Source organism: Lolium perenne, chromosome 2, assembly GCF_019359855.2.
Source record: "Lolium perenne isolate Kyuss_39 chromosome 2, Kyuss_2.0, whole genome shotgun sequence".
Classification (NCBI taxonomy): Eukaryota; Viridiplantae; Streptophyta; class Magnoliopsida; order Poales; family Poaceae; genus Lolium; species Lolium perenne.
The window spans coordinates 328,835,469-328,848,427 of NC_067245.2; the positions used below are offsets into that span (position 1 = coordinate 328,835,469).

The window sequence follows — 12,959 nt, forward strand, 5'->3', positions numbered from 1 at the left end:
CCTCGAGCTTCCGTGCGCCGGCCCAAGTGGCGGATGATGCAAGTGTCGGAGTTACCTGGCCGCACATGGCAGTTGGCGGCGGTTCGGGGGCTCGAGACGGCGTTCCTGGAGGTGGTCGGCGACGGCGTGAAGGGGCAGGGCGGATGCCAGCGGCGGCGCGATGTTTCTGCGGGGAATTTGCGAGTTAGGTGAGCAGCGACGACAAAAAAGCACAGGGGCGTTCGTTCGGACAAGGGAAATAAAGCAAACCAACCGGTAGTGGCAATCTTTGTATTATGCGATTTGGTGGGAGGGTAAATCGGTCCAAAAAAGTGTTGGACCAAGGAAACAATTCTCCCTTTATTATTAGGTATAGATTTGTTTGATTGCATGAATAATTTAAGTACTATTTGTGTGATTGTATGACTTATTGAATATAGTATAAATAAAATACGATTGATATGTTGTTTCAAAATATGGTAAAAAGGAGAAAAAAATTGTGGACCGCTGTTTGGGAGACGCCGGTGTGGGAACAGCGTCCCTAAATAGATGATACACTGCCGGCAACCTATACAGTAGTGCCAGCGATCCTACCAGCGATTACCAGCGACTATATGAAACTCGCTGGTGAAGATGCTCTTACTAGCAGCGGACGATTCACTGCGAGAGCGTACGTGCCTAGGCACTTTGCAGGACACAGCTTCTTTTCGAAAACGCCAGGCAGACAACCCTCCATAGGACAATAGGCAAGTACGAGACCTGCCCTTAATTAATAATAAACCAAGCTATAAAAGAAAGTATCATGCTATCATTGACTAATACGGATCGCTCCTAGTACATGTACAGAGACCACCTAGCTAGCTGTACACGTACTCTAGCTAGTCCTTCACTAAACTGCCCGACTCATCAATTTTGGATGGAGTACAACTGATACGCCCGGTCAAAAGCCCTAGCTAGCTGCTGTACGGATGGCACGGCTACCTCTCATTTTCTGCACCCATCATCATCACGATCGTCTCTCTCATTGGTGAGCGCGGAATTAAGAGCGATAAGGATCTTGCTTTAGCTGATCTGAAGCTTGTTTGTGAACCACAAGCCCCACTTGTCATGAACCTTTTTAAGGTTTTACTTACAAAGCTGAAAGTTACGGCCCGTGGTTATCATAATCCGGCAAGATATTTGCAGATGTCGGAAGTTGCCAACTAAAGTAACGCAGCATCCACACAAAAGCGATTTTCACTATGCAGACAACTGTTGTAAATATCCTTTGTGCTTTCCGCGTCAAGGGATTAATTATACAGCCATAACCAGGATCCTAGTTCCTGCATACGAAGGTTAAATTTACTCATTGCTAGATGATTTGGGCTTCTCATGCATGTAGATTGCTCGATTGGAAGAGATTTAGTTGTGTGTATCTATATTTTCAGTTGTGCGGTTTTAGGAGGAGGGGACGTGAAAATTTAATGTCCATTGCCGTCATAGGATATGTTGGTTTTAGATTTTCATGGAAAAGACGGTGATGGAGAATGCTATGGCGGCTGAGATACGCGATTTTTTTTTTATAGTGAATAGTGCATAGTTCAACACTATATAATTTCTCAGTTTTATCTTTTTTAGTGTAGCCTAGAATATAAATAGTTCACATTAAGATTTTACACGCTTATAGTACACATCATCATTTGATTAATTATTCGCACAATTTTTTTAATTTTTTAATAAACTGTAAAATATAGTTTTTGAATACTTTAAAATTAAGAGATACGTGTAGCTTAACTTCTGTTTATCCACTCTCCAATGTACTATCTTGGGTGTTGTAGCATGCTTCTTGAATTTTCTCCCATTTAGTACACATTTCAAGGTGCATTACTGCATGCGGGATCTGTATAAGTAGTCGTACGTACTCGCATCACGGAAGCATGCTACGACGTGCTGTGTCCGGTGGCACCGCTGCACAAGTAAACCTCTGTTTACCTTGCTCGGCCACACGGTCGACAGCGGTAGTTTTCTCAACGGGGATGTCAGTTAAAAGGTGAAAGTATAGACGCGGAGCAGAAGAATATAGCTGCTCCTCGCCGTCGGGCACGTCGTGTCAAGGTACGACGTGCGAGTTTGCTTTGCCCAGTCGACAAAACCAGGAGAGGACGTAGGTACGCCAGCGTGCGAGATAATTTTTTTTTAAAAAAATTCTCTCGTGCGCGGGCGGCCATGCATGCTGGTGGTGGACTGGACTAGTCACGTCACGGTACGACCGGCATGTCGCGCACTGAGACGAGATCGCGGGTCCGTACAAACCTACCCCATGCTCTCCCCGACTCTTTTTATTTTTTTATTTTTTAACAATGCGCCGTGCTGTCACGTACGAGCTGATTAATTAATCAGGGTCTGGATTAGGGGAGGGAACGGCCGTTGCGGATCGCCGGACCGGCGGTCGGTTTCGGGCAAGGGTGTGGTTGCGGCAGGTGACACGAGTTAATGATGAACAAGGATGGATGGATCCATCACGTACGAGGAAGGAGATTAGGCTCCAGATTCCGTGGAGATTCCGCTGGATTGAGGAGGTTGTCTTGTTTCCAAGAAATCTGCCGGCTCCCTCCGATCCATATTAGTTGCCTCTAATATAGATATATCTAGATATATATTTTAGTTCTAGGTATATCTATATACTAGTAATAGGAATCAGAGTGAGTACTAATTTTTTTTTTTGACAGTTCACCAGGGAGAGCTCAAAGGCTCCCGGCAGAATTTATCATTTCGTCAGAGATCGGGTGAAATCCCGTTTTTTTGTGGTTACAGCAGCAAACAAAGAGAGGGGAGCGTGCACCCAATGTACGGGAGCGAGCTCAAAAAAGAAAGGGAAAAGAAATAGCCACAAGCTAGGGTCGTTCAGGGATGAGGTAGGTCAGCCATAGATCAACATCTGCGTGCTAATCGGAAGGGAGGAGAGCACGCCAAAGGGTGGCGTCGTCTTTGCAGTTCTTGAGGACGAGAGACAGAGAGGGCGAGAGGCCGTTGAACACGACCCCGTTTCTGTGCTTCCACAGATGCCAGAAGCAGAGGAGACGGAGGGTAGACGCGGTCCTTGGCGGCGCCGAGGCTAGGAAGGCGCAGCTCGAGAAGTTGGAGGGAGCGAGCTCGGGTGAAGCGGGAGCCCCAATGGTGGCCCAGAACTTGCAATCAAAGGGGCACCTGAACCTGATGTGCCCGGGCGTCTCCATGGGAGCAGCGCAAATGGGGCAGCCGCTGCTGGCTTCGTCGAGGATCCCTTTGCGGTGGATCCTTTTGTTGCGCCTCTAGTGTTGGAGTTCCAGCACTTTGCACCGGTGCGGCGACATCGACTTTGGCGCATCTACGGCTCCTCTCATCGAGGCGTGGCGGCCCATCCTCCTCCTCTTGGATCCTCCGATGTGGTTTGGTGGCTGGCCTGCCGTTGGTGGCTTTCTTGACGATACCCGACGTTTTGTGTTAGGGCATATCAGCGTGAGGCATGTGCTGGTCGTGCTTTGCGATTTCGTGTTCGTGGCATTAAGGTTGTTGGGGGTGTATGTTGGCTTTGGCCCGTTGAGTGGTGTCGATGACGTTGGTGGGCGACCTCGGAGATGATCCTCGTTTCAGTGTTGCGTGTGCAAAAAAATTTCATAGGCAGGGTCGACGAGAGTGTTTGCACTTGATTTAGCCTATTTTTCGCTAATAAACTGACCAACTTTATTTTCTTTATTAAAAGAATGGCAGTTCTTGTCGCTAAGAATTACAAAATAGATGAATACAAAACACTAGCGTGAGACGTCGTCCTGCTGCGCCATCCTAGCTCGCCCCTCAATGGCCGAAGCGGAACACAAGCTTGCCGGAGTAGACGATGCGACTGTTGACACGATCGAGGAGGCAGCGCTTTCCCGCTTTTTGAGCGGCGACGACGAGTCGTGCAGGGGCAACTAGCTGGAGGAGGTACGAGCGTGTACAGTGTTTGGAGAAAGCATCGCATGATACCTCATCTCGACCACCAGGCAGCACTCGTCACGTACACGAGGAATCCGGTCGGTCGCTCATCTCGACGGAACCTATTCCTTCCCGCACACAGTCGAGCTCACCCAGTCCCGGAGGACCCAGCGCGCGCGCGCACGGGTGCTATGCTAGAATGAGATGAAAATTTTGAAAAACGGGACGCACGCGGAATCTGGCCAAGCACGTCGGAGCTATACGTATACGTGTGATGCGTGGCCTGACTGCCAGTTACAGAGTGGGGCGGGTCCCACGGCGCAGAGATAGCATGCCACCAGGCACCAGTGCAGTGAGGCAGTGGCTCAGTCTATCCCTTGGATCGCTTCCCATTACGGTCCGCTGTTACGGCGGGCCGACAGCGGCTTACATGAGCCCATAAAATACGGCTTTTCCGATAACCCGCTTTCCAACTTTCCTCTCTCCTCCTCTCCGCTTTATTCAAAACTCCATCGACGCAGCGGCCACCCTCAGCTGCACTGTGGAGGAGAGCGAGCTGCCCCAGCCCACACGCGCACTCCCACTTCGCTCTCGCTCGCTTAAATGCCCCAGACCTAATCATTCCTACCCCCTCTCGCTTCCTCTCTCTCCCACCCAACCCCACCCCCACCCATGGCGATCTCCGACCTCGGCTGAGGTACGCCGCCGCCGCCCCTGCGCGCATCCCTAGACGCCGCTTCCTGCTTTTTTATTTTGTTTTGTTTTGGTTATCCGAGGGTCTCACCACCTCACGCGGTGGCTTGGCTTGGCTCGCTCCAGAATGCGGCGGCTTTGATGGGATGGGCTTCCGGTGGGAGGATTTGCTGTGAGGACGGATAACTAGGTTTTCGCTTTCCTTTTGGACGCGGGGGAGATCGATGAGCTCCTCCTCGGGGGCCAGCATCGGCGCCCAGCCGCCGCCGCCGCCGCCCGCTGCGCCGCCGGAGGAAGGTGCGGGCCTACTTCGACAGTTCCTTCTACTATTTGGTTGCCCGCTTGCTTGATGGCGGCGGGCCTTTCTTCCTCCGTTTCCTCAACCTGATTTTGTGTGGGTGCAGAGAAGAAGAACCTCAACTCGGAGCTGTGGCACGCCTGCGCCGGCCCGCTCGTCTGCCTCCCCACCCTCGGCACGCGGGTCGTATACTTCCCGCAGGGACACAGCGAGCAGGTCAGCACCCACGCCGCCGTCTCCTCTTCTTAACCCCTTGCTGCGTCCGTCTATGCGCGCAAGGTGGTCGCTCTATTGCCCGCGTAGCCTTGCTCGCGCTCTCTTGTGTTTTCTATATCTAATGCGCTCGCTTGTGTGTGTGCTCAAGGTGGCGGCGTCCACCAACAAGGAGGTGGAGGGGCACATCCCAAACTACCCCAACCTGCCGCCGCAGCTCATCTGCCAGCTCCACGATGTCACCATGCATGTACGCGCGTCATGCTTCTCTATGAGGAGATTCCTGTTTTGCTACACTGATTTCTCAGATGCGCGCGCCCTCCTTCCGTTCTATTTTCGATGCCTCGGTGATGACTGCTGAGTTGGGGTGACGATTTCTTGCAGGCTGATGTGGAGACGGACGAAGTGTACGCGCAGATGACGCTGCAGCCGCTCAACCCGGTAGGCCATCCGGGGACTCGTGATCTGCAGCACTTGTAGCACGGAATGATTTGTTCCATGAGATTTTACATGTAGTTCTGACGGTTTCCATCGCGCTGATCTGTGTGATTGCAGCAAGAGCAGAACGACGCCTACCTGCCGGCCGAGATGGGGATCATGAGCAAGCAGCCCACCAACTACTTCTGCAAGACGCTCACGGCCAGCGACACCAGCACGCACGGCGGCTTCTCCGTGCCGCGCCGTGCCGCCGAGCGCGTCTTCCCTCCTCTGGTGTGATGAGTGTGTTACTTCCGGGCGGGTGCCCCTTTCCCTTTCGCACCCTGGCTTTTCGGTCTGCTGTTGCCAATAACAGGTGGTATAGTGTGGTTTGTAGGATTTCACGCAGCAGCCTCCTGCGCAGGAGCTAATTGCGAGGGACATCCATGATAACGAGTGGAAGTTCAGGCACATCTTCCGAGGCAAGTTTGTTTCACTTCATTCATTCTCCACGCACGGCATCTTCTTCTTCATAACTACTGCTACATCACCGTGATCAAGTCTTCTTCTGACTGCTGCTCTTAAATGAAGTTTCTTAATTACTACTTTGATTTCTTTGCTACGGAAACAGTTGACTCTTCTTACCACTGATTATCAAATCATCTCCTTCTCCATGTGTGCGTGTGCCCACACAAACATCGGCTCTTTGTGCACAATGCGATTTAAGCATCTCTCTTATCAAAATCACACTCACTATTTTAATTTTCTTTTATGGGCTGGCAAAAAACAGATTCCTGAAAACTGATATAATTTGGATAGTACACCTTTCAACCCTTTTGGATTTTAATACTTACTTCAGGGAGAATGCGGTACCGGATTAAATATAAGTCACAGATGTTTCGAAATATTCATGAGTCAGGTACCACCAAATTTTGCACATGGGCAGTCCACTCTCTGTACTGCACTCTTGCCAGTACAAATGTGGGGATGTAGGTTGTGTTCTTATGTCCTATGCTCATATTTCCTATATTATTTGTCGTGGATTCTTCAGTTACAATATACTCCATTTTCGTATCTAAAATGCACTTCATTTTGTATGACCATGACTTGGGAAAGTTGGCTTAAACCAAACATTTTTCCGATGACAGTACCAAGTTGCTACCCTTTGTACTAATCTACTTATTTTGCACAGGCCAACCCAAAAGACACCTGTTAACTACTGGCTGGAGTGTGTTTGTCAGCGCTAAGAGACTTGTTGCTGGAGACTCGGTGCTTTTCATATGGTGTGCTTCACTGTTTATTCATGTTATTGTGAAAATTCGCATTTTGATTTTGAGTACCCAAGTAGGACTAACTGTTCATTTGATGGTTTAGGAATGAGAAAAACCAGCTTTGGCTGGGAATCAGGCGTGCCAGCCGGACACAGACTGTGATGCCTTCCTCTGTTCTTTCGAGTGACAGCATGCACATTGGGCTCCTTGCAGCCGCAGCTCATGCTGCTTCCACAAACAGCCGCTTCACTATTTTCTACAATCCCAGGTAATTTTCCACAAACCTACTGCACTGCTATAGTTCCTCTCTGCGTTCAACTTTTACAGAACTGAATGTTTGTAGGGCATGTCCATCAGAATTCGTCATACCACTTTCCAAGTACATCAAGGCTGTTTTTCACACACGGATATCGGTGGGTATGCGGTTCAGGATGCTCTTTGAGACTGAGGAATCTAGTGTCCGCAGGTGAAGTAGCAAGATCACAAAATCCAAACTTGGTTCAAAACTACAATATCTATTCATAGAAAGATCATACCTATCTGCTATTTATGTATGGTGTTTCTTAGTTGTCTAGCACCGTGTTTGCAGGCTGTAATGGCAGTTACTGAGTTTTCAGTTCTCTATTTATATGTGCTTCCATATGAGTAATGGGTGTAATAATTATACTCGAATTTTCTTAATATAGCTGTGACGAGATATTCAATGAAATGCAGGTACATGGGCACAATAACAGAAGTAAGTGATGCCGATCCAGTGCGTTGGGCTAGTTCCTACTGGAGATCGGTTAAGGTAACTTTTTTTACTTGATGATTTTGTTCTGGAGCACTGCCTGGTTGATTCCCTCATCTATCTGCTTTATTTTGTTGCAAGGTGCATTTTATGTATGCATTTTTTCTCTTTGTGCCTTTGATGATATTTCCTTTGTGTCTATCTTAATTTCATTTTTACTTCTGCTATGCCATTCAGTTTCTCACCACAATAATTGTCATACGTGTTACATCTTCAGATATTATTAGGTAAAAAAAAGTTAATCTGTTCACGTAATAGTACTGTTCCATTACTTAATGGTTGATGTAAATAGTGACTTGCCTCCTTTTCGAATCCCTGCTTCTTAAGACTAATTGGAAGTTCAGTATTTGGGGGTTCACTAACCAGTGTCTTTGATATTATAATTGCAGGTTGGTTGGGATGAATCAACTGCAGGGGAAAGACCACCTAGAGTTTCTTTATGGGAAATTGAACCGTTGACAACATTTCCTATGTATCCATCACTGTTCCCACTGAGGGTTAAGCATCCTTGGTATTCTGGAGTTGCCGGCCTTCATGGTACAATTTTGTCATTGTTCTTCTAATACTTAAATTTTTAGTCCCCTCCGATGTGTAGTAGTGCAAGTAAAATTATGGCGTAAATGGAATTTGGATTTTTTGTAAGCGAAGTTAGCTATTTAGGCACGAGGTTGGATGAACTATATTCAAAGCTATACCAGGGAAAACATATAATGCCGTATCCAGTTGTTGATGGTTATTTAAGCTATACCAAGGAGGGCAGATTGATACACATTTTGTATTTTGTGTGCATGTTCTTTTGATTGGAAATGACAGACTAATCTGCTTAATGTTTTTTTCTAGCATCTCCACATATATGTTCCTTTATTAATTGTTGTATTGCACTTAAGATGACAGCAATGCTTTGATGTGGCTGAGAGGAGTTGCTGGCGATGGAGGTTATCAGTCTTTGAACTTCCAGTCACCTGGTATAGGCTCCTGGGGACAGCAGAGGCTCCATCCTTCTTTGCTGAGTACTGACCATGATCAGTACCAAGCAGCGGTAGCTGCTGCTGCTGCCGCCTCCCAGTCTGGTGGTTATCTGAAACAGCAATACCTAAACCTTCAGCAGCCTACGCAGTCGCCTCAAGAACACTGCAACCTCAACCCGCTGTTGCAGCAACAAATCTTGCAGCAAGCAAGCCAACAGCAAACAGTTAGTGCTGAGAACCAAAATATTCAGGCAATGCTGAACTCAAGTGCTATCCAGCACCAACTTCAACAACTACAGCAAATGCAGCAGGCTCACATTGATCAGAAGCAGAAGATTCGATCAGATCAGACATATCAAATTCCTACTATTGCTTCTCTCCCAAGTCCAACATCATTACCAAGTCATCTGCGTGAAAAATTTGGCTTCTCTGATCCTGTGACTTCGCCAAGCTTCACCACTTCTAGCAGCAGTGATAACATGCTGGAATCGAACTTTCTTCAGGGAAATTCGAAAGCTGTGGACTTGTCTAGGTTCAATCAGCCTGCAGTTAGTGAGCAGCAGCAGCAACAACAGCAGCAGGCTTGGAAGCAAAAGTTTATGGGTTCACAATCACTGTCTTTTGGGGGCTCGGGTTTGCTTAACTCACCCACAAGTAAAGATAGTTCCCTTGAGAACAAAATTGGTTCTGATGCGCAAAACCAGTCCCTTTTTAGTCCTCAAGCCGAAAATTCCTCCCTACTGTACAACATGGTACCTAACCTGACTTCGAATGTTGCTGATAATAACATGTCGACGATTCCTTCTGGATCTACATATGTGCAAAGTCCAATGTATGGTTGCTTGGACGACTCTTCTGGTATATTTCAGAATACAGGAGAGAATGACCCATCAAGCAGAACATTTGTGAAGGTAGGTGTAGTATGTTGCTTTTTCATTGCATCAAGTTTAAATCCTTCCTTATGTTATTGCTGAAATGTTGTGCAGGTTTATAAGTCAGGATCAGTGGGGAGGTCGTTGGACATCACCCGGTTCTCTAATTATGCTGAGCTAAGAGAAGAACTGGGTCAGATGTTCGGCATTAGGGGTCAGTTGGATGACCCTGATAGATCAGGCTGGCAGCTTGTATTCGTCGACAGGGAGAATGATGTGCTTCTCCTTGGAGACGACCCTTGGGAGTAAGAAACCATCTCTTGAGTTCTGAATCCTTTATGAGTTTGTTGAAGTGTTTACTTATATTTGTGTTATAAATGAGGTTCTGTTTTATAATTTTCTTGTTTGTGTTACTCCCTCCATCCTGAAAAGGATGTGGCAGATTTGTCTAACTTCGGAGTAGATTTTATGTCACATAGTTTAGCTGGTGTGACAATATTTGGTTGCCACAATGTTTCTTAAGATATGATCTACTATTGCTATACACATTGGGTGCTACTTTATATAGTATTTTGAATTTTTACCAGACCTGGTTCTAGGTTATATGTATATGGAAAGTTGCTAGACACATCATAATTTTCAAACCCACGTCAGGTGTTGTAATGTCATTAGCTAATGCATCACTTTTTTAACTATCTATATTTGAGGTGTTGACCACATAAAATATGGTGTAGTGACACAAGTTTGTGATTAACTAATTAATTGACTGGTTGGTGTTGCTGACCTTGGTTTTATGGCAACTTCAGTTCATAGCTTATCAGGTCACACACTAGGTTAAATGGATTTGTTTTCTGCATTTTCTAGCAACCATGATTATGCAGATTGTTCAGTGCCAGATTGATATATTCTGAAGTGTGTTTTATTTTCAGAGTGCTAAGTGCATAATTCTGTGTGTGCTTTATTCTGAACATCTTCTCTATCTTTATACTTAAAATAATCAGATTCCACTAGTTCTGGTATTTGATTATTTCTTTTCTTAAAATTGTGTCTGTGTTATTTTGAGAATGCTCATTATAGAACACCATGTGTGCTTTATTCTGAACCACATCTTCTCTATGTCTTTATGTGTTGAAAAATCAATTCCACTACTTCTGATATTTTATTTTATGTTTCCTTGATGCAACTTGTGATGGTCTAAGTCTACCCGTGTATGAATGTATATGCCAATATCAGTCATCTTGAAACTGAGCTTCGTCCATTGGTGCAGGTCATTTGTGAATAGTGTATGGTACATCAAGATACTTTCACCAGAGGATGTGCATAAGTTGGGGAAGCAAGGAAATGATCCACGTTATCTTTCCTAAGTGCAAAACCATGGTGCTGTTTCTGGTAATTAATTTTGCTCTGCTGTTTAATTGCTGTGCTTCTTTTTTTGGATTTTATTAGTTTCTGTTATTTTTTCTTAAATTATTCTGTTAACATATGTATGCTATTTTTTTCAAGGCCATCACAAAAATTGTCTAATTGAACATTTTTGTTTGAAACCCACCTTTTGCGCATGTAACTAATAGAGCATGAAAACTACAAGAAGAATTACTAAATGTGTGAACTCATGATATGTACCCTATAATGAAATTCCTGATTGAAGTGTATATCACTGCACGGTGGCTTCCTCATTATTGTGGACAGTAAGACCCTATAAAAAATCCGTTAGAGCTTGTTTGGCAGAAATGAACTTAAATGACACTGATGTCATCATTTCATTGATCAATGAAATGAAATTCCAAGCTGAAAAATCATGTTTGGCTGCCACATTTTTTATGAGATGAAATTATTTCCAGTATAATTACATGCTTAGGGACGAGAATTAAATTAACATATAGTACCAATTCATGGAACTTTCGATTGAAGTAGCGGTTTCAATTCTATGCCAGCCAAACACGTTGGTTATGGCAGAGATTGAATTCCACGATTTTCTGGCACAAATTTGTGGCTGCCAAACGATCTCTTAGAAAACAGATAAAGCCATCGACCATTATGCGAAGTGCAGTATCTACATTTTTGTTAGGTTTCCCAAAATATGCCAAGACAGAAATTTTGGTTACTAGTAAAGCAAAGTATCCAGGAATGGGGTATGATTGTGATAAACAAACTACTAAATCTCTTCATATATTTAATGCTTTGAGACTTAACTAGTGACATAGTGCACATGCTATGAAAAGTGGGCTGTAACCGATATCCCTTTTTGAGCAGTCCACTTTGGTGCATAACATTCAGAATCATTTTGGCATCTGTGTGGGTACTATTCCTACTATGTCTTGAGATAATTAGATCACATTTATTTACAGTCCCCCAAGTAAAATGTTGAGTGGTTTGGTTGACACAATCTTGTCATGCAGTTGACTATTGTTTTTAAATATTGGTTGCTCTATTATTTATTCACTCCGTGCCTCTCCTATGAGAACCATCTGAATGATTTTCTTCGAACTGCATTATTTTGATTAGAGACCACTCAAAGTGATCACCTGTTTGTATGTTGATCTCTGTCCACTACTGACATATTGACCCGGGCTACATTACAGGGTCCAGCGAGGATTCTCTACAGCACATGGCAGCACTTTTGCTCTCAACAGCACAAGTCTCCGGAACTTCAATCATCCCATCTTCGTACCTGTCTCCTGCGTCCGTACACGTCTGGAGAACTCCCCGTCCGTTACCTATCTTCGGTGCCCTGCACCGACGTCACGAATTCGTATTTCTGTAGGTTCCGCGTAGGAATCAGTATCCGGTTGAACTCTATGCTAGACCATTTGCAACTCAGCACGGCAGTTCATTTGCGTGCTGTGTCGAATCTTCAAAGACTATTGTTAGTCGGTAAACTCTTGTCGTGATCTATGTATTCGAGACTCCTAGGCACTCTTTCCACGAAGAACAGCAATAATTTGAATGCAGGAGGATTGCTTTAATTCGTGCCCTTGTCCATTTGATGATGGTATCCTAAATTTTTCTAGCATGCACGTATATGTTAGTCCTAGCTGAGATTATGGGAAAGCAGGTGCAGTTGGAGGTGTTCATGTGTCGTCTTTTTTCTGTCTTGGGGATCTTTCATTGTTAGTCCGTGCCTGCAGCCAGATTTACATGATTTGTGAATTGTGATGCTGATTTGTTGCTGAATAATTTGTACATACTACCAGGTGGGCACATCATGAGTCTAGACTACGGCCTTACAGGCTCCTGAGATCGCCATGGTATCATACTGCTTGAAGGTCCAGTTCTCGAGCAACCTATAACTAACCATGTCTAGATGGAAGAGGCGGCATAACCAAGCTAGCAACTCGGTTATTAATCTTGGCTAGGAAGGCAGAAGAGTAGTGCCCTGCTATTCCTTAGGCCACTAGAAAATCGGTTATTAATCTCAAAAAAAGAAAATGGTTTATTATTCTTCTTGGCCTGTTTTGGGCAAGGTGTACCTAGCGGGCCGACACATTTTTTTATTCCCTATCCCCATTATGGATGACCCGGCGG

General features: G+C 45.3%; 1 protein-coding gene across 1 annotated transcript; it reads left to right on the plus strand.

Moving 5' to 3' along the window:
- The first annotated feature begins 4,460 nt into the window (after positions 1-4,460).
- On the plus strand, positions 4,461-12,400 carry LOC127337217 (auxin response factor 12). Its single transcript, XM_051364177.2, has 16 exons — positions 4,461-4,609; positions 4,732-4,902; positions 5,010-5,119; positions 5,268-5,366; positions 5,501-5,557; positions 5,672-5,827; positions 5,931-6,015; positions 6,726-6,816; positions 6,908-7,072; positions 7,148-7,270; positions 7,519-7,594; positions 7,984-8,131; positions 8,482-9,473; positions 9,549-9,739; positions 10,702-10,823; positions 12,017-12,400. The coding sequence occupies exons 2-15, from the start codon at positions 4,830-4,832 to the stop codon at positions 10,796-10,798; spliced, it is 2,463 nt and encodes an 820-aa protein (XP_051220137.1). The 5' UTR covers positions 4,461-4,609; positions 4,732-4,829; the 3' UTR covers positions 10,799-10,823; positions 12,017-12,400.
- The last annotated feature ends 559 nt before the right edge of the window (positions 12,401-12,959 follow it).

Excerpts from the sequence above, each read along its gene's own strand:
- LOC127337217 (XM_051364177.2), top strand. The coding sequence starts at position 4,830 with ATGAGCTCCTCCTCGGGGGCCAGCATCGGCGCCCAGCCGCCGCCGCCG. Across the intron at positions 7,271-7,518 it reads GAGGAATCTAGTGTCCGCAG|GTACATGGGCACAATAACAG; the intron begins GTGAAGTAGCAA and ends AATGAAATGCAG. Across the intron at positions 9,740-10,701 it reads CTTGGAGACGACCCTTGGGA|GTCATTTGTGAATAGTGTAT; the intron begins GTAAGAAACCAT and ends CCATTGGTGCAG.